This window comes from Mauremys mutica, chromosome 3 (assembly GCF_020497125.1).
Source record: "Mauremys mutica isolate MM-2020 ecotype Southern chromosome 3, ASM2049712v1, whole genome shotgun sequence".
Lineage (NCBI taxonomy): Eukaryota > Metazoa > Chordata > Testudines > Geoemydidae > Mauremys > Mauremys mutica.
The window spans coordinates 120,973,187-120,994,313 of NC_059074.1; the positions used below are offsets into that span (position 1 = coordinate 120,973,187).

The 21,127-nt window shown below is 44.4% G+C and overlaps 1 protein-coding gene across 6 annotated transcripts in view; it reads left to right on the forward strand.

Annotated features, from left to right (window-relative positions):
* Positions 1–21,127, forward strand: part of MAP3K4 (mitogen-activated protein kinase kinase kinase 4) — a 165,595-nt gene that overhangs the window by 54,953 nt on the left and 89,515 nt on the right. For all 6 annotated transcript variants that reach the window (XM_045010684.1, XM_045010679.1, XM_045010682.1 and 3 more), the window contains exon 3: positions 15,335–16,722. In XM_045010684.1, coding sequence (XP_044866619.1) covers positions 15,335–16,722 — 1,388 coding nt within the window. The remainder of the gene's footprint in view (positions 1–15,334; positions 16,723–21,127) is intronic.

Genomic DNA, 21,127 nt, shown 5'->3' on the forward strand with positions numbered 1-21,127 from the left:
CGCTCTCGGTACCGCTCGTCCCGCAGCCGTTCTCACCATAGAGACTCGAGATCCCGGTCAACCTCCCGGCACTGGCACGGTAGATGGTCCCGATCTCACTCCCGGCACCGACAAGACCGGTACCGTTCCCCGGTACCGTCTCAGGACCGAACGGCTGGATCGGCGGCACCGTCACACGGCTTCTCGGCACCGCCATGGCCTTCGAGACAACCATCCGTCTCCTCCCACACCAGCAGTGCTGCTTACCAGCAGACCGAACCTCAAGGCCAGGACCAAGGCCCTCCTCAATGGGCTTTCTGGACCCCGTGGGCGTACCACGAGGCGCAAGGTGCCCCATTCGCGGCTCAGCGCTCGGGGCCCTCCGACCATCGAGCTCCAGAAGCCACTGTTAGCAGGCCTCCTCCCACAGACATGGAAGAGGCACCACTGGCATCCGAGGAACCTGAAGCTCCTCTCGCTGCAGAGGCTCCCCCGCCGCTCACTGATCCGCCACAGGACCCTCTGGTACCGGGCCTCTCCTCCTCCTCCTCACCTGATGAGGCAGTTGCAGGAACATCCTCCTCGGGTCCTCCTCCTATTGACCTTCGGGCGCATCAGGACTTATTGAGGAGGGTAGCTCAAAATATGAACCTGCCGGTTGAGGAGGTAGCAGAAGTAGAGGACCCGGTGGTGGACATATTGACGGCGGATGCCCCCCTTCGGGAGGCCCTGCCGTTTATACATACCATTCAAAACAATGCAGATACCATATGGCAGTCCCCGGCCTCCATCCCACCGACTGCTCGGGGAGTGGAAAGAAAGTACATGGTCCCGTCAAAGGGCTCTGAGTATCTGTACACTCACCCTGCTCCCTGCTCGCTGGTAGGCCAGTCCGTCAACGAACGTGAACGACAGGGCCAGCAGGCGCCGGCTCCTAAGTCGAAGGAGGCGAGGCGCATGGACCTTCTAGGCCGTAAGATCTACTTGGCTGGCGGCCTTCAACTGAGGGTGGCCAACCAGCAGGCCCTTTTAAGCCGCTACAGCTTTAATACATGGGTGTCTGTAGGCAAGTTCACCAAGCTTCTGCCACAAGACTCCCGTCCAGAGTTCACGGCCCTGTTAGAAGAGGGTAAAAAAGTGGCCAGAACTGCCCTCCAGGCCTCCTTGGACTCAGTGGACTCGGCGGCCAGAACCTTGGCCTCTGGCATAACAATGAGGCGCATATCATGGCTCCAAGCCTCGACTCTCCCACCTGAATTACAACAAACAATTCAGGATCTGCCCTTCGATGGTCAGGGTCTCTTTTCGGAGAAAACTGACCCAAGGCTGCAGAGCCTCAAGGACAACCGCATTACGATGCGCTCGTTGGGCATGCACACTCCGGTGACCCAACGTAGGTCCTTCCGGCCCCAGTCGTACCGCCCCTACAATCAGCCCAGGCCGCGACCAGACACTAGGCGTCGTGGCAGGGTGAACCGGCAGAGACAGTCGGGCAATCAGGGGAACCAAACCCAGCCGCCCCCAAAACCAGCTTCGGGGTCGAAGCAGAACTTTTGATGGGACGCCCGAGGACGGCCCACCAGTTTCCCTACCGGATCCTTCCCCATTTTTTTCCAACCGCCTCTCCCATTTCCTCCCTGCTTGGTCCCAGATAACATCCGACAGCTGGGTCCTCCGCACGGTGGATGCGGGATACCACCTCCAGTTTGTTTCTCCCCCTCCCCACCCACCCTACCCGTCCCTCTTCAGGGACCCCTCTCACAAGCAATTCCTCTTGCAAGAGGTCAAGACTCTCTTGAGTTTGGGTGCCATAGAGGAGGTGCCAGAAGGCATGAGGGGCAGGGGTTTTTATTCCCGCTATTTCCTAATCCCCAAGGCAAAGGGAGGTCTACGGCCAATCCTAGACCTGCGAGAGCTCAACAAATTTATGGTAAAGCTCAAATTCCGCATGGTAACCCTGGGGACCATTATCCCTTGGTATGCCACCCTCAATATGAAGGAGCGTACTTCCATATTGGAATTTGCCCGCCTCATCAACGTTACCTTCGCTTTGTCGTCAACCACCAGCACTACCAGTTCATGGTGCTCCCCTTCGGCCTCTCTACGGCGCCGAGGGTCTTCACCAAGTGCATGGCTGTGGTCGCTGCAGCCCTCCGCTGTTGTTGGATACACGTCTACCCGTACCTCGACGACTGGCTGGTTCACGGGACTTCCCAACAGCAGGTGTCTCAGCACATGAGCGTGGTCACAGACCTTTTCCGCAGGCTAGGCCTTATGGTCAATGCCGAAAAGTCTACATTGACTCCAACGCAGAGGATAGAATTCATCGGGGCAGTTCTGGACTCCAATCTGGCCAGAGCCTGCCTCCCTCTGCCCCAGTTCCACGCCATGGCTTCGATCATTCGAAACTTCCAGTCCTTCCCGACAACGTCGGTGCACACCTGCCTCAGCCTACTGGGTCACATGGCCTCATGCACTTTCGTGACCCTGTACGCGAAGCTCAGGCTTCGAAGTTTCCAAACATGGCTCGCGTCCATATACCGCCCGCACAGGGACAATATAGACACGGTGGTCACGATTCCCGGGTCAGTCCTCGACTCCCTCAACTGGTGGTTAGACCCAGCGGTAGTGTGCGCGGGAGTCCCGTTCCACCCGCCTCAACCCTCCATAGCGCTAACCACAGACGCATTATCCTTGGGGTGGGGTGCCCACCTCGGCAACTTACACACTCAGGGCCTCTGGTCACCCCACGAGCTGGCCTTACATATCAACGTCAGGGAGCTGAGGGCAGTTCGCCTGGCGTGCCAGACGTTCCGAGTCCATCTACAAGGACGCTGTGTATCCGTCTTCACGGACAACACGACAACAATGTTCTACATAAACAAGCAGGGCGGGGCGCGTTCCTCCCTGCTTTGCCAAGAAGCCATCCAACTGTGGGACTTCTGCATAGCCCACTCTATACATTTAGTAGCGTCTTTTCTCCCGGGAGTGCAGAACACGCTGGCAGACTGCCTGTGACGGAGCGATTCTGGCGGGACCCAACTGAGAGTGCCAAATCAGGACCAATTGCTCAAACAGGGCAGTCACAGCCCTAGGCTGGGGTTTTTCCACCTCTAAGGCCAACCAAACCAGCCGGACAAAAAGGACTTTGGTCTCACCCCACTGGCTAACCACAAGTCACACAAGCAATTTCCTTAGACACTCCAGTCTCCCAGCATCACCACCAGTGCACTCGTCCTGGGGATAAATGGTTATGAAAACCAACACCCCAATAAAAGAAAAAGGTTCTCTCAATCCCAAAGGACCAAGCCCCAGACCCAGGTCAATATGCACATCAGATCTTACCCACAAATCACGCTGTTGCCAATCCTTTAGAATCTAAAATCTAAAGGTTTATTTACAAAGGGAAAAAGGTAGAGATGAGAGGTAGAATTGGTTAAATGGAATCAATTACATACAGTAATGGCAAAGTTCTTAGTTCAGGCTTGCAGCAGTGCTGGAGTAAACTGCAGGTTCAGATTAAGTCTCTGGAACACCCCCCGCTGGGATGGGTCAACAGTCCTTCGTGCAGAGCTTCAGTTTGTAGCAAAGTCCTTCCAGAGGTCAGAAGCAGGATTGAAGACCAGATGGAGATGAAGCATCAGCCTTATATAGGCTTTTCCAGGTGTAAGAATCTCTTTGTCTTCACTGTGGAAATTTACAGCAAGATGGAGCCTGGAGTCACATGGGCCAGTCCCTGCATACTTTGCTGAGTCACAAGGCGTGTCTGCCTTCTCTCCATGGGTCCATTGTGTCCTTAATGGTCCTTAATGGGCCATCAAACAGGCTAGGCAGAGCTAACACCAGCTTGTCTGGGAGGCTTCCCCCAGAAGCACAGCACAAACTTGAAATACAGACAGCATAGAGCCAACATTCATAACTTCAACTAAAAATGATACAGACATATAGACAGCATAATTATAATCAGCAACCCAGAACCTGGTCTTAGACACCTTATATGACCCCCTTTACTTAGGATTTGGTGCCACTACAGGACCTTGGTTGCAACCCATGTTCTATATGGTCCCCATTTATATCAATAACGTCACACTGCCTCAGCAGGTCATTCCTGTCTCATGAATGGTCGATCCGTCCCGATGTCATTCACACAGTTTTCCAGAGGTGGGGCTTTCCCCAAGTAGACCTCTTTGCCTCCAAAGAGAACAGGAAATGCCACAGGTTCTGCTCCTACCAGGGACGCTCCCCGGGCTCCCTTTCAGACACGTTTCTCCTCCCGTGGACGAGACACCTGCTGTATGCCTTTCCACCGTTTCCCCTCATTCACAGAGTGCTGCTCAAGCTCCGGAGGGACAGAGCCAACCTTATTCTCATTGCGCCGGCATGGCCGAGACAGCATTGGTACACCCTGCTGTTTGACCTATCAGTGGCGGAACCAATTCCCCTGCCGCTATGGCCGGATCTCATAACGCAGGACTTCGGCAGGCTTCACCACCCGGACCTGCAGTCCCTTCACCTCACGGCTTGGCTCCTGCATGGTTGACTCAGGCGGAGCGGAGTTGTTCTGCTGCGGTACAGCAGGTGCTCCTGGGGAGCAGGAAACCTTCCACTAGGTCAACTTACCTCGCCAAGTGGAAGCGTTTCGCCCTCTTGTGCGATCAGAACGGTTTCGATCCTCACCTGGTGTCTATTCCAAAGATATTGGACTACCTTTGGTCCCTCAAGGAGCAGGGCCTTGTGGTCTCCTCCTTGAAGGTGCACCTGGCAGCCATTTCAGCCTTCCGACCCAGCGAGGGTGGCCGTTCTATTTTTTCTAACCAGATGGTTTCCCAGTTCCTTAAGGGGCTAGAACGGTTTTACCCACAGATCCGGTGCCCGGCCCCTACCTGGGACTTAAACCTGGTCTTAGCCAAACTTATGGGGCCCCCTTTCGAACCTATGGCCACGTGTTCCCTTTTATATCTTTCCTGGAAGACGGCCTTCCTCGTCGCTATCACTTCGGCGAGGCGGGTCTCAGAACTTCGCGCCCTAACGGCTGACCCACCTTACACGGTCTTCCACAAAGACAAAGTGCACCTTCGGCCACACCCCTCCTTCCTCCCCAAGGTGGTGTCTGCTTTTCATGTGAACCAGGACATCTTCCTCCCTGTTTTTTTCCCGAAACCGCACTCATCGCGCCGGGAACAGCAGCTTCATACTTTAGACGTCCGTAGGGCTCTAGCTTTTTATATAGAGCGGACGAAACCCTTTCGGTGTTCGCCCCAGCTCTTTTTGGCAGTAGCGGACCGCATGAAGGGCATGCCAGTCTCTTCCCAGCGGATTTCGTCTTGGGTGACATCTTGTATCAAGACATGCTACAAGCTTGCTCAGGTTCAGGCTAGCCATCTCACTGCTCACTCTACAAGGGCACAGGCTTCTTCTGCCACCTTCCTGGCCCATGTCCCCATCCAGGAAATCCGTCAGGCGGCTACCTGGTCTTCCGTTCACACCTTTGCTTCCCACTACGCATTGGTACAACAATCCAGAGACGATGCAGCCTTCGGCTCAGCAGTCTTACATTCTGCCACGTCTCACTCCGACCCCACCGCCTAGGTAAGGCTTGGGAATCACCTAACTGGAATGCATATGAGCAATCACTCGAAGAAGAAAAGACGGTTACTCACGGTTGTAACTGTTGTTCTTCGAGATGTGTTGCTCATATCCATTCCAGACCCACCCTCCTTCCCTACTGTCGGAGTAGCCGGCAAGAAGGAACTGAGGAGCAGATGGGTCGGCAGGGGTATATATCTGGCGCTATAGTGGCGCCACTCCAGGGGGTGCCCAGCCGACCCACCGAGTGTTGCTAGGGTAAAAATCTTCCGACGAGCGTGCACGCGGCGCGCGCACACCTAACTGGAATGGATATGAGCAACACATCTCGAAGAACAACAGTTACAACGGTGAGTAACCGTCTTTTCTTTACAGTAGAACTTAAAAGAAGGCACATTGTACCTGTTATTAGCTGCATAGTCATTTGAGCTGTTAAACTAATTTTACTGGGTTTTAATTGTGCCTTTTTAAGCTTTTTTGTGAAATATTAAAGCCTGTCTAATTTTGCATGTAGCAATTTATCAATAGCTTTTCTTGCCTTCATGTGATTTTAATACCATGGTAACATAACTTCAGCCTCTGAACTAAGAAAATATAAATCAGAGTAACTGCAGCTGTAGTTCATAGCAGTTTTGGTATGTTTAAGGGAATTGAAATACTGAGAGTATATATCAAGGGTTTGTATCTTTGTGAGAGAGAGGAGTATTATATCAATTAAGACTAATTTTCTTTTGTTGGTTAACTTTATCTATGTTGGTAAAGTTCTGCTGATAGATTTCAAGCTGTGTAGGGTGAGATCTGTTGTGTATGTGTATGTATGGAAGGCAGGGGGATGTCTGGCACATTGTCGGTTCACTGGAATATTATAATACATTTTTAGTTGTTGGCAATATTTTAAAAATTATTAGGCCTTTTTTTCCTTTTGTATAGAATATACAGATAATGTGCTGAGGCAGGGAATCTGAGGCAGTTGATGGAGGGGTGAAAGTCTTTTATCACTAAAGAGCTAACTGAAATTACTCTCCTTATTTCTGAACTAAAACAAATGCTTTCTAGTTTGTATAATACTTGCTTTAAATAAAGCACCAAACAAACTGTTTTTGAAACAGATCGTGAAGTATTTTGTTTGGCTGTCTTGAGTTGATTAAATTTTACTTTTACATGAAATTACTTCTATCCTGCAGTTAACTGAGAATTAACAAAGCTTTGAGAATAAGGCCAGTTATTGGTGTTTATTCATTTAATCTCTCTCTCACTGGATTTCTTACTATCTTGTATTTAGAAGCAAAAAAGATGACATGACAAACTCTACCTGTTTAATTAGTTTCTGGATCCTCACCTTCCCCCTATTCTGAAACATCTCTGATGCACCTTTCTTCCAGCAAATAATGACTGCAGTTCAGACTTGTCTATAAGGCTGGGCTGAGAATTGCCCCTTCTACACCCTTGCCAGATTCTGTGCTTCAGGTGGTGCAAAAAGAATGACAGTTCAGTACTCCTACTGAAATCTCATCTCTTGTACTTGATTTTGGGATTGCATCAAGAGAAAATCATCTCATCACTCGGTTCCTCCTCAGGGGTCTGAAATTTCTGGAACTTTGTTTCCCAAATGGGACTGGCAAATAAGTTCATTCTCTCCATTTATTCTCCCCTCCTCCATCATGCTGCAACAGGCCAAATGCAGGGAGCTTGAAGGGCAAGAGAACTCTCAGGAGCTACAGAAAGAGAGTTCTGCTACAGTTGCTCCCAGGAATGGACCTTTGCTTGGCCAGGGGAATGAGTTTAGAGTCTGGACAGTTTGTTGGAGTCTATGCATTCTCTCACACCTCTTGGGGCTCTTCTGGAGACACCTCTAGAAGATCAGATTAATCCTCTTCAGCTCTTGGATCTAGCCAGACTGAACTTCCTTCAGTAGTCAGGGACTCTTCAGGTCATATCCACGTGCCCCTTATTCCTTGCCCCAGACTTGCTTTTCCAAAGGAGAAAATTCCATAGTCCCCGCCCAGGTTTTTAAGGAGTAATTGAGTCGCTTCATAAAGAGTCTAACATCCTTTAGGACTCTCCTTCTGAATAGGAAAATCTGGGCTCTCCTAAGGATATTGGATGATGATGATGAGAACTGGGGCTCATGACTTCTTTGTTAGCTGTGACTCAAAAGATAAGAAGAAACTGACCTTTTGATGCTGGCCCCTCCCTCACCAAAACAAACAGCCCAAGAAAAGACACAGTGCTTCAGAACATTATCTGCTTCCATGAGCTCTAGCTCTCTCCTCAAAAATGAGAACTCTCAAATTTGGACCATGATAACTCAGAGCAAGAGAAACAGGGTAGGTTATTTTGCTTTCAGACCTTTTTGAAACCATGTAGAGGAGGTGGGAGCCACCTATGAGATCTTTCATTCAAAACTGAAGATGTAATTTACCATACCCATTTGTTCCTCCTTTGAACGGATCATTCAAGAATAATAGAAAATACCCAACAAAGGTAGAAGGTTTTGTAGGGAATCTCTGAAACTCATCAGGGTCCTGGAATGCAAAGACCATTTAGTTTAACTTTGATACCTGGAAAGATACCAGAACAAATTTTCATTTGTAAGCACCTAGAGGATAAGTAGGAATAGCCAATGTGGATCTATCAAGAACAAATCATGCCAAACCAACCTAATTTTCTCTTTGAGAGGGTGATTGGCTTAGTGGATGGTGGGCAGCAGTATATGTGATATCTCTTGATTTTTAGTATGGCCTTTGACACAGTCCTATATGACATTCTCATAAGCAAACCAGGGAAATGTGATATAGATAAAATTATTATAAGGTAGGTGCACAGATAGTAGAAAGATCATACTCAAGAAGTAGTTATCCATGGTTCACTGTCAAACTCCGAGGTGGTATCTAGTGGGGTCTTACAGGGGTTGCTCCTGGGTCTGGAGTCTGGTCCTAGTCAATATTTTTATTAATGACTTGAATAATGGAGTAGAGAGTATGCTTATAAGACTTGCAGGTGACACCAAGCTGGGAGTGATTGCAAGCACTTTGAAGGACAGGATTAGAATTCAAAACAACCTTGAGAAATTAGAGAATTTGTGTGAAATCAGAAAGATGAAATTCAGTAAAGACAAGTGCAAAGTTCTGCAGTTAGGAAAGAAAATTCAAATGCACAACTACAAAATGGGGAATAACTGGCTAGGTGGTAGTACTGCTGAAAGGTATCTAGGGGGTTATAGTGGATCACAAATTGAACATGAGCCAACAATGTGATGCATTTGCGAAAGAGGCTAATATCATTCTAGGGTGTATTAACAAAAGTGTTGTATGTAAGACACAGGAAGTAATTATCTCACTGTTCTCGACGCTGGTAAGGTCTCAGCTGGAGTACTGTGTCCAGTTTGGGGAGCCATGCTTCAGGAAAGATATGGAGAAATTGGAGTGTCCAGAGGAAAGCAACAAAAATGATAAAAAATTTAGAAAACCTGACCTATGAGGAAAGATTAGAAATCTGGTCATATTTACTTTTGAGAAAAGTAGACCAAGAGGGGACTGGATAACAGTCTTCAAATATATTAAGAACTGTTGTGAAGAGGATGGTGATTAATTGTTCTCCATGTCCATTGAAGGTAGGACAAGAAGTGTAATGAGCTTAATCTTCAGCAAGGGAGATTTAGGTTACATATTAGGAAAAACTTTCTAACTACAAAGGTAATTAAGCTCTGGAATGGGCTTCCAAGGAAAGTTGTGGAATCCCCAGAATTGGAGATTTTTAAGAACAGGTTGGACAAACACCAGTCTAGGTATGGTCTAGGTATACATTGCCCTGCCTCAGCACAAGGGGCTGGACTTTGACCATCCGAGAGCCCTTCCAACTCTACATTTCTGTCATTCTTTTTATCCTCCCTAAGGCTGATAGAGCAGTAGTATCTCTGGCAAAGGACATGATGATTCTTACTGAGGAAGACTTTTTTCTGAAAAGATGCCATGGACAGGAAGATAGGCATTCTTAGAAGGGACTTCGAAGAATCATTGATGAAGCTTCCTACTTTACTGGCTGCCAGTTGCTTCACTAGAACCACAGTGTTCTGGTACGATGACTTATTCTTGACCTTCCGGACCATGGCTGATTGAGGTCTGTTCCAAAGATAATATCGCTAGCTAATGAGTTTGTGGTGGACTAGTGCATGGACTTAGCAGCCACGGCTTTTGCTGTTACCCAACACAGTGCTCAGGTGCCAATTCTGTTTTTAGCCTTGGACAGTAGATTATTATTAAAAAATAAATCCTCCCATCCTTAATGAATATTATCCCCAGAGACTGTGCAGAAAGTAACATGGAGAAACCCTCTGCCTGAACTGAAAATTGTACGGTTGACAAGTGACCTGGAAGACCCTTAACTTATGGTGGTGTGTGAGAGAGGAACAACTCAGCTTGGCTGTCAAAGCTTAATAGGGGCCATTTAAATGCTAACATTTTAAAACCCGGGCTATCTTTTTCTCTTGTCCTTTAAAATAAAAACCACACATCAAATTGAAATCTAGTCAGTTAAAAAATAAAAAGTTAAAAGTAATGTCATGTTCTACACCTGCAATTAGGTTCCCCTGGCCTTTGGTGGTTTTACAATGGCATTTTTTGTTTTTTAAATGTGTTTTCTCTAGCCGGCTGCTGTGAGTCTTGCACAGAAAAAAGGGAGAATCAACTGACTATATAGAAGAATCTGTGAAACTGGCTATACACACATGCTGTCAAATGCACAAAGCAAATTGAACAATGAAGAAATAAGCTCCCTGTCTTGAAAGAAATTTTACTAAGGTTCAGGGGCAAAAGGCATCTTTTGTGGATTTTTTAAGTGTTTAATGTTACACTCCAGATTTATATTCTATATAGTTGGACAAGGAAAAAGGAAGATATCAGTTGCTGAACAATCTGATCATTAAGTACACATGCTGGAATTCCTTATAATGGGTGCCTAAAAATAATTCAGTGATACTATAGTAAAAAAGATGATTTGTAATTAAGAAACCAGTGTCCACATACTGGACATATAAGAATGTGAACAGACCTCCAGCATAGGGTCTCCTTATTTCTCTTCTTCACCCCCCAAAAAAGGGCAGAGGTGGGAGAATGCCGGGGTGTGGGAGCAGAGGCAGAAAAAGAGGAAGGAATGATTTATATACCAAGCAGCAATTACATCTATTCCAAAGATGTCAACATTTTCCAAGGAAGGAAATAGACAAAGCCAAAGTTTTGTTGATAAAATATCTGGTAACCCAGACAACACAACTTTTATCCTATGTAAGGGCTATTTTACAGCATCTGTCATATAAACTACACCAAAAATGCTGCTTAATCATTACATATAAATACCAAGTTAAATATTAAATAGCAGCAGTAGAGAGAAATTCAGCTAGAGGCAAGAAAGAAAGAAAATTTCTCCTCATTTTTAAAATGAGCTGGAGAGTCTGTGAAATTGAGATACACAAGAAGGCTATTCCAGATGGCAGAAGCTGTGGTAAAGAAGGGGTGAGATTGTGCAGTGGGACAGAGAATAGGTGAGTGATATAAGGAAAAGGTAGGATGGTCAGTGCAGGTTCTGATAAGTAGATTGGAGTGGGTCCATGGAGAGATTTATAAAGTTGAGGGGACATTTTAAATTTAGATCCTTCATATGGGTGAGTTTTTTGAAGAAGGGGATGATGTGGTCATGCTTCTTTGTATGCATGAGAAGGTGGGTGGTAGCATTCTGCACTTGATAGAACATGGAGCTTTGGGACCTGGGTAGCCTATAAAACAGGAATTGCAATTAATAGTGAAGATGAGAAGAGAGACAGGTTTGGATGGAGAAGATTTCAGCAGAGATAATGGTCACTTGTTCCGCTCTTCTGCCTCTCTATTGATTCAGCTTTCTCTACATGGGGAAATAGTGTAACGTTAGTAGGAGGTATAGCTGAACAGAGTCCAAACACAGTTTTTGTCCTCTGCACTTACACTTAAATCCATGAGCAGCGCTGATTCTGCAAAACAGTTGCTGACACAATGCTATTTTCATATGTAGACCAGGCCTCATTCTTCTTCCTCATTCATTCCATTCCCCACACTTATCACTGGCTGACTTGGCTGACATTTTTCAAACAATGCACTGAAAAATGCAGTTTTGTTGACCAAAACTATTTGCAAATTTGTATAGAGTTTGCCAAATAGTTTCAACCAAACCAAAAAAGTCAAAATGTTTTGGTATGTCAAAACAGAATGTTTCATTCTGAAACATTTCATTTAGCTTTCAGGCATTTTGACAAAAGCAAGCAGAAGACCCACAGAACAGTCAGAGAAGAAGGTAGTGCTGATATTTCTGCTGCGCAAGGCAGCAGGCTCCACATACACACTCGGTGTGTGGCAGGCTAGAGCACTATAGATTTACATCCCAGCTTGCCGTACACTAAATCACTATATAGACATGCCCTTAAAATTCCTTCTTCAAGGACTACACCTCTACCCCAATATAATGCGACCAGATAGAATGTGGGTTCACATGCAGCACGGTAAAGCTCTGACACACTGTTCTGAGCAGCGTGTTAAGGATGTTGGGCCAGGCTGGGGCTGAGGGGTTTGATAAGGGGCAGAGGGTCTCGGCGGTGGTCAGGGGCTCCCCCCGCCAAGGTCTGGGGGGCAGGAGCTGTGGGAGGGCACTTTTGGGGGCCCTGCAGTCCCAGAGTGGCCCAGGGGATTAGCGGGGGGGCCAGGAGCAGCCTGCTCTGCTTCCTTCGCCTCACCCCAGCCGTGTCGCTCGGTGGAGGAGGCTTGGGGGAAGGGATCCCCCCCTGCACTCACCAGCAGCGGCGGAGGCGGAACAGCCCGGCCCCAGCCTGCTCCACTCCGCCAGCTTCCAGCCGCAGCGCTCCGCTTCCCGCTGCCGGTGAGTACGGGGAGGGCGTCCTTTCCCCAACCTCCCTGTACTCACCTGCGGCGGGAAGCGAAGCGCCGCAGCTGGGAGGTGGCAGAGTGGAGCGGGCTGGGGCCGCCTCGCTCCGCTTCCTGCTGCTGGTGAGTGCGGAGCGCATCCTTTTCCCAACCTCCCCGCACGCACCGGCGGTGGGAAGCGGAGCAGCCCAGCCCCAGCCAGCTCCACTCTGCCAGCTCCCAGCCGTGGCGCTCTGCTTCCCGCCGCAGGTGAGTGCAGGACCTTTCCCCAGCCGCCCTGCAACGACACAGCTGGAGTTGGGGCAAGGAAAGCGGAGCAGGCTGGGGCCGCGTCGCTCTGCTTCCTGCCGCAGGTGAGTGCGGGGGGGCATCCTTTCCCCAACCTCTCCACACTCACTGACGGCGGGAAGTGGAGCGCCGTGGCTGGGAGCTGGCAGGGTGGAGTGGACTGTGGCCAGGCTGCTCTGCTTCCCGCCACTGCCGGTGAGTGCGTGTCAGGGGGCGGGGAGGGGTGGATGGGGTCGGAGCAGTTGGGACAGGGGGGTTGGGTAGGGGGTGGGATCCTGGGTGATTAGGGATGGGGGGGTCTCTGGAGGGGGCAGTCAGGGAACAAGAAATGCGGGGGGGGGGTCAAAGCAAGTTTGATATAACACGGTCTCACCTATAACGCAGTGAGATTTTTTGTCTTCTGAGGACCGTGTTATATTGGGGTAGAGGTGTATTTATTTTACAAAAAGTAGAACAGCTTTGAGAGGAGAGATTGAGAAATCCCCATAGCCCAATGACTGGGGCGCACTCCTGCAGTGGGGGAGACCCAAATTCAAATTCCTCCAGCCTGTCAGGTAAAGGGGGGAATTAAACCAGGGACTCCCACATTCCAGGTGAGTGCCCTAACCACTGGGCTAAAACAGATAAGGAATGGGGTACCACCACCAGTTTTTCCTCTAGCTGTTTTGTGAAAGGGGAGACCAGTGGCTGGACTTTGATGCCTGCTGCATAAGGGTACGTCCGGACTATTGGCGGGTAGCGATATTGGCTATTGGATATTGGCGGGTAGCGATCGATTTATCGGGGATCGATATATCGCGTCTCAACGTCGACTCCGGAACTCCACTGGAGCAAGCGGTGGTAGCGGAGTCAATGGGGGAGCAGTGGCCGTTGATGCCGCGCCGTGAGGACAGGAGGTAAGTCGGAATAAGATACATAGACTTCAGCTACGGTATTCCCATAGCTGAAGTTGCGTATCTTACACCGCCCCCCTAGTGTAGACCAGGCCTAAGTCTGTGAAGGGTGTCTTCTAGCAAAGGCTGTGCATGCACAGAGTTTGAGGAGAACCTTGATTAGTGGCCACCTCTCTGACTTCTGTCAGGGCTATAATGCAGATACTTTCTGTAAGGAAAGGTATGGGAATGTACTCAATATAGGGAATAATCCTGCACTGGCAACATGGGATGTTTACAGCATTTTGTATTGTTTCTCTGTTATAGGGAAATAACAGCTTGTGATACGTTTCCATTTGGTTGTGGTACAGCTAGTGTTGGCTCCCTTAAGTGTACTAGATATATATTTTTAAAAGTGCTGAATTGTAATTAGCATTCCATCATTGCTAAAATATTTTCAATAAGATGCTACTGAGATGTGAGAATCTAGGTGGTTGGGTACACTGTTCTGTCTGTGACTGCTTGCAGATACCACTTTTACACTTCTAATGCATTCAGTGTAAAGAAAGGAGAGTTAGTGGCATCAGACAAAATGCTCAGTTGTGTAACTTTTGACAATTTCACATTTTGATCATTTGCCGATTTCCCCATTTTGTAAATACTGTATGCAAGAAACTAAAGAAGGCCCCGACCTTTACAGTCAATCTGCCTCCAGGCCATTAGTCCCTCTGTGCCCTCTGGATTGCTGCTTAGTCACTGACTCCAGCTGCCACGTGCAGCAAAAGAGGTAATTATAATTAGAAGTCAATTATTATAATTTTATTTAGTACTGCAAAATGGTCTTACGAGTGGTTGCAGAGTTAAACCTATTATTAGAAAATCCCACAATACAATGGTGTGCTCTTCATTTTTAAGTGGATTCAGCATTTACTTATTTTGGGAAGTATATATGTTCTAGGGTTTTCACTTGTGTATATGAATTGTTGGCATCCATTTGACTGTGTAATTAAAAGAGAAAATTTTGGAGCTATTGTATTGTGTTGTACCAATAATTTGTGGATTAAGATTGATGGATATTCAGAGGTGGAAAAATCCTGTTTGGTCATTTTATCTAACATTTGACCTAGATTTTTTTAATTTAGCTTTTTCCGGTTCAGTTTTTTTTAATTCCCACAGATGGAGATTTAGAGTAACGTGTCACTGTGTATATAACTTTTAAAATCAGTAAGTTTATCATATACCGTGATGATACATGGTATACAGTACAAATACAGTACAGTATAAATTCTATTAGTGGAGGTTATGGCATTCTGTAAATAATAAAAAAAACCAGGAGTACTTGTGGCACCTTAAAGACTAACAAATTTATTGTAGCATGAGCTTTCGTGAGCTAAAGCTCACTTCAAGTACTCCTGTTTTTTTTTGCGGATACAGACTAACACGGCTGCTACTCTGAAACCTGTAAATAATAAGGAAATGCCACCTAAACTTATAAAATCAAAATGCAAATATTACTTTTAATTATGGAATTGTTTTCTTTCTATCTATTTTAGCATATGATAGAAATAAAATAGAATTTGGAAGCTTGGGTGGATAGAAAGTACAAATAAAATAAGACTCATGAAGTGTAGTTAAGGAGCAGTGTTCTTTAAAAAAAGGTCCTCATGTTGCTGTAGTCAAATTCTTTTTCAATTTCTTTTACAGAAAAGATGAGTGCACCAAATCAGCCTCCACAAAAAGACAATGGCAAAACCACTGACAATGTGGAAGATCACAGCTATAAGCACGGGAAAAAGATCCGAGCCACCCTTAGGACAACAGAACGAGATCTCAAGAAAAATGTGCAGTGCTCATTCATGTTAGACTCAGTTGCTGGGTCCTTGCCAAAAAAATCAATTCCAGATGTTGATCTCAATAAGCCTTACCTCAGCCTTGGCTGTAGCAATGCTAAGCTTCCAGTCTCTGTGCCCATGCCTATAGCCAGAACTGCACGCCAGACTTCTAGGACTGATTGCCCAGCAGACCGCTTAAAATTTTTTGAAACCCTGCGGCTTTTGTTAAAGCTTACCTCAGTCTCAAAGAAAAAGGACAGGGAACAGAGAGGACAGGAAAACACCTCCTCTGTCTGGTTGAATCGATCCAATGAACTGATCTGGCTTGAGCTGCAAGCTTGGCATGCAGGCCGGAGCATTAATGACCAAGATTTCTATCTGTATACAGCCCGTCAAGCCATCCCAGATATTATTAATGAAATCCTCACCTTCAAAGTGAAGTATGAAAGCTTCTCCTGTGTAAGAAATGGAACCAGTTTCAATGGTACTTCAGGAGAAGGACATTGCAAAGCAGCCCATGGAACTAGTGCTGTGGGTTACACAAGTTACTATGAACACCTCCATCGTCAGCGGGTCTCCTTTGAGCAAGTAAAGAGGATAATGGAGCTGCTAGAGTATGTAGAAGCACTTTATCCATCTCTTCAGGCCCTTCAAAAGGACTATGAAAAGTATGCTGCAAAGGACTTCCAAGACAGGGTGCAGGCACTCTGTCTGTGGTTAAACATTACAAAAGACTTAAACCAGAAACTAAGGATTATGGGAACTGTTTTGGGCATCAAGAATCTGTCTGACATTGGCTGGCCAGTGTTTGAAATTCCTTCTCCTCAACCGTCCAAGGACAATGATCCAGAGGATGAGGAAGATGGTAGGGAAGCGGAAATAAAAGAATCCTCAGGAACATGCATAGAGGAAAGTGAAGATGAAGAACAAATCTCTGAGGAGAATGTTGAGGAACTCAGACAAGCCATCAAGAACAATTTTACCAATAAGCCAAATTTTGACTTTCAGCTACAGGACCATTTTTCAAGGAAGCTTGACAGGCTTGAATCAGAGGATGACTTGGCCTGTTGGGTTATTCCAGAGTGCAGTGCCGAGGCAGGCTGCAGCAGACACTGTTTGACCTCTATTTACAGGCCATTTGTAGACAAAGCACTGAAGCAAATGGGGTTGAGGAAGCTAATTTTAAGACTTCGCAAGCTAATGCACGGTTCCTTGCAAAGGGCCCGTATGGCATTGGTAAAGGGTGATCACCAGCTGGAGGTAGGTTCCTTGCTGGCATAAATGGGAATACTGTAGATTCACTCGACTCCCCACCCCCCTCAGTATTGTTTCAAATGTTACCTACCACAGTTGAATCAAGAGCTTGGAAAGTGTCCGTTATTTTCCCCTGACAAACCAGTTTTCTGTCTTACATTTTTCTCCTTTTTAAAAATAAAAATAAAATCTCATTCTGGACACACCTGTTTCTTACCTTTGGTATGTAATCTCTGCTAATTAGAAACAGGTGTTTTCTCAGGTGTTGCAATTTGATTTCTAAAGTGTCTCACTCTTATTATGTAAAGTGGTAGTAATGATTGGTAAATTCCAAGAATCAATAACTCATTCTAATTTACATATTTGTTTGAGATAACTTTATATTAATGAGTTAATCGTTTAAATTTTATGAGAGAAAGGAGATGCACTACTATTAAGAGCCTACTCCAGCTACCAAAGAAATTAAGAAATTTTTCTGTTGACCTCAGCAAAAGTAAGAATGAACCTTACATGTAGCATAAACTATATTTATTATAAGCACCATTATTGTTTGGTAAAGTTCTGATGGTTGGAAGTTAAAGCTAGACAAGTTCAAATTAGAAAGGCACACGTTTTGAACAGTATCAGGGTAGCCGTGTTGGTCTGTATCCACAAACACAACAAGGAGTCCGGTGGCACCTTAAAGACTGAAGAACAAGGGTTTTTACCCATGAAAGCTTATGCCCAAATAAATCTGTTTAGTCTTTAAGGTGCCACCGGACTCCTTGTTGATTTTGAACAGTGAGGATGATTAAACACTGGAACGTACGACCAAGGGGCAAATAGTGGCTTCTCCACTGCTTGTCTTTAAATCAAGACTGGATGCCTTTCTGGAAACTGTGATTTTGCCATACACAAGTTATAGGCCTCAATATGGGATTAAATTCTATGGCCTTTGATATACAGGTGGTCAGAGTAGATGATCTAATGGTCTTGTCTAACCATAAAAATCTATGAAAGAAAGTGGCTTAAGTCCATTAAATTTTTCCACTGACTCTTATTTGTTTTCATTTTTTTGTTTCAGGTTATAATACACTAAATAAATAAAATTATGAGTGAATTAAATGGAAAGTGATGATGGAAACAAAAAACTGAGTGTACTAGTTGAAATGTCATGCAGTAATTAAGGTCCAGGATAATTAGCTATGGATTTCTGAAGTTTTTATGGCTAGAATTTGTAGCCCAAACAGGACCTGAATTCGGGTCTCCAGAGGTGAATTAAGCCACAATGCCATTTAGGGTTTACTGTCTATTTTTCTAGATGTAGATTTCAGCACACCACACATGTAAGGATAATATATGCAAATGCTTCACTTCATCTAATCCTAACCACACAGTAAACAGTTCTTACACACCATACTACAAATTTAGTATAACACTGAGCAATAGTGAAAAAATTTAAGGCATCGTGGTCACTTCAGTGTTAACTGCTTTATCCACGAATTTCACCTAAGAAAATCTGTAAGCAGTTGAACAGAAATTGCATAATACAAGCTGCTGACTAAACTTAAAATGTTCTATGGTGTATATTTTCTTTCTTGTTAATGATGCTGTGAACAGTTATGACCATGATAATAGTGTAAGTGTACATGAATGGAAATAATCTTGCAAGATGCTACGTTTGTATATAACTTTAAGAAGAAAAAGTAGCCTATTGTATTATATATTAGAAATGGCGTCTGATCATGTAATTAAGTTGCTATTCAACGTGACATAAGTATTTCCTTAGTTGAGTGATTGATTATATAACTTTAATAGTGTTTTGATAGAAACAACAATTTTCCATGGAGAAATCCTTTCCAGTAAACTATTTATATAGCTTCATGAATTGCTAACTCTCCTGACACTTAATACTGGAATAAGCATAGATAATTGATGGAATTTGTTTATTATATCTTTGTATTTTGGAACAAAAATAACATTTCTTACCATAAGCTCAATAATCATGACATAAGCAGTGTTGCATACAATTTAGACAACATGTATTTAGAAATACTAGTAGTCAGGGTTTTTTCTTCCATCATGAGGTAGCATTCTTTAGTAGCAGGACTAGTTCTGGGACCCAAGGATCCTTCTGCATTTTAATCCCAGCTCTGATATGAATTCCCTCTGTGCTCTTGGACAAGTTGCTGGATCCTCTTGGTTCTGTTTTCCTATTTGTAAAAGGATAACATTTATGTACCTCACAAGGGGTTTTTGAGGATTAATAAATTCACATTTATAAGTAACTTGATGGTGTGAAGATCCATGCTAGTACTACTACTGTTGATCTTGAGATCATTTTGTTCTCTACAGAAAATAAATTGAAACTATTGGCTGAAGTTGCAGCTAGCTTCAAACTGGCTTCTGCTAATGTTCTCCAAGATTTTGTATGAGAACGTTTGTGCATTTCTGAAGTATATGCATGTGCAAAAAGTTAGTTCATGTACATGCTGATGTGTGTGTGCCATTCTGTATTAGTGAACAAATGTGCATTCACATTTTTATAGGTTAAAAAAATAGAAACTATGTATGACAGTTTGGCCTGATATGTAGAGCATACTTTTAAAAGTGAATAAAAATAGGAATGAGAAATAATTCCAAGGTTTGAAGGAATGCCTTTGCATATTTTTTTCCTGTTTATCTATTCAAATACAGCTGCATGCCTTTCTAGAACAATGGTTCTCAGACCACAGCTTCTGAACCACCAATAGTTTGCAGAACCCTTGCAAACATTGGTCCCTGTGATTAAACATTCTGAGAATCAAGCAGAGGAGTACTTCTAAGACCCCACTGATCATTAATCTTTTTGTAGAATTGTTGAGAGCACCTTTCTGACCTCAGAGCACTCAGTGGGGCTCATTTTCACTAAGCTGTTCCATCATTTTTGGACTATTGAAACAACATTTGTAAACTTCCTGTGTTCGCCCAAAAAATAATGGGATATTGTCAAATTGGAAATCACATTTCTCTGCAATGCTTTACCTACAGTAGTAATAGCTTACAGCTAACTAAAAGAATACAGCAAATTTATATTTTTCTGTTTGCCTACTTTTTGCATTTGACAGTACTCCGAATATAGTAATTTTCATTGTTTCCCTTTGTTAATCAGTCCCGTTCTCCTTTGCTGAAAAAATTCTTGTAGATTTCAAAAGGGAATAACAAATATAATTTTTATAATTTAAAAAAATACTTAAATTCAGGGACTGCTATTAAAAGGGTTAACTTTTAGAGTCTATTAGAAATGGCAATTTTCTAATTGGTGGTGGTTGTTTTTTTTACTGCAGACCATATACATTAAATAATATTTCCACTTTTCCCTTCCCCAAAACAACTTATAGAGGAAACATTATGTAATTATATATTTCATTGCTATTTTTGTTTTTTCTTACACTTTATTTAATCTTTGTACGTATATCATGTTAGTGTACAATGTACTTATGTTGAGAATCAACCCGCAATAGGTACAATTTTTAACAATGCATGAATGCCGTAGGTGCCTAAATCCTAGTGGGGACTTAAGTGCTTTTGAAAATAGGACGTAGGCTCCTAAATTACTGTAACTTAAGCACTTTTTGAAAATTTTACCCAGTATTAGCAGACTTTGTTTTCTCTAGGTTTGCCCTGATCTTAAGAACACTTCTTCAAATGCTCATTAGGGCTGCCATTGTGGCGGGTGCATTTCACTTCCATTTTTGTGTTTATTGTTTTATTAGTTTCCTGTAAAAGTATTAAAATCATGACGTTTCACTGATATTTTTTGTACTGAAAACACAAAAATAAATTTAGACTAATGCACAATTGTATATATTGGATGAAGATTTGTGATGTTGGCTCCTCAGTCTGAGGGTTTGTCTACACAGCGGAAAAATCATAGTGTAGCTGGTGCGCACAAGCTGCTCTGTACTAACTCCCTACGTGGACACTTTGAATGTGTATTAAGCTAATGAGAACAAAGGCATTCCTAGTCTTCCGTAAAACTGTCCAGAGGGGGAGTTAGTGCAGAGTAGCTAGTGTGCTTTAAATTCACATCCAAGTTTATTCCACAATAATTTCCCCTTTTAGACTAGTTTGTTAGAGACAATGACAGCACTGCTAATCTACAAGAACACTTGTTATAACAAAACTATTCTACTTGTAGTACTTTGTTTTCAGATAAGACTTGCAAAAGTTGTTCCATTACATATGTGTATGTTATGTATAACTTTAAAGTCTTGCAGTGATTATGCAAATGTCCTTAGATTGTTTTCTTTTCCTTCTGGAAATATTACGTATTATATAGTTGTATCTGTTACAGTTTACTTTTGTGGTTTCGTGAGGCTTATTGTAAATCAGGATGACATTCTTGCTATAATAATTGAGATCATTCGTGTTTCATTATAAACCTTTGGGT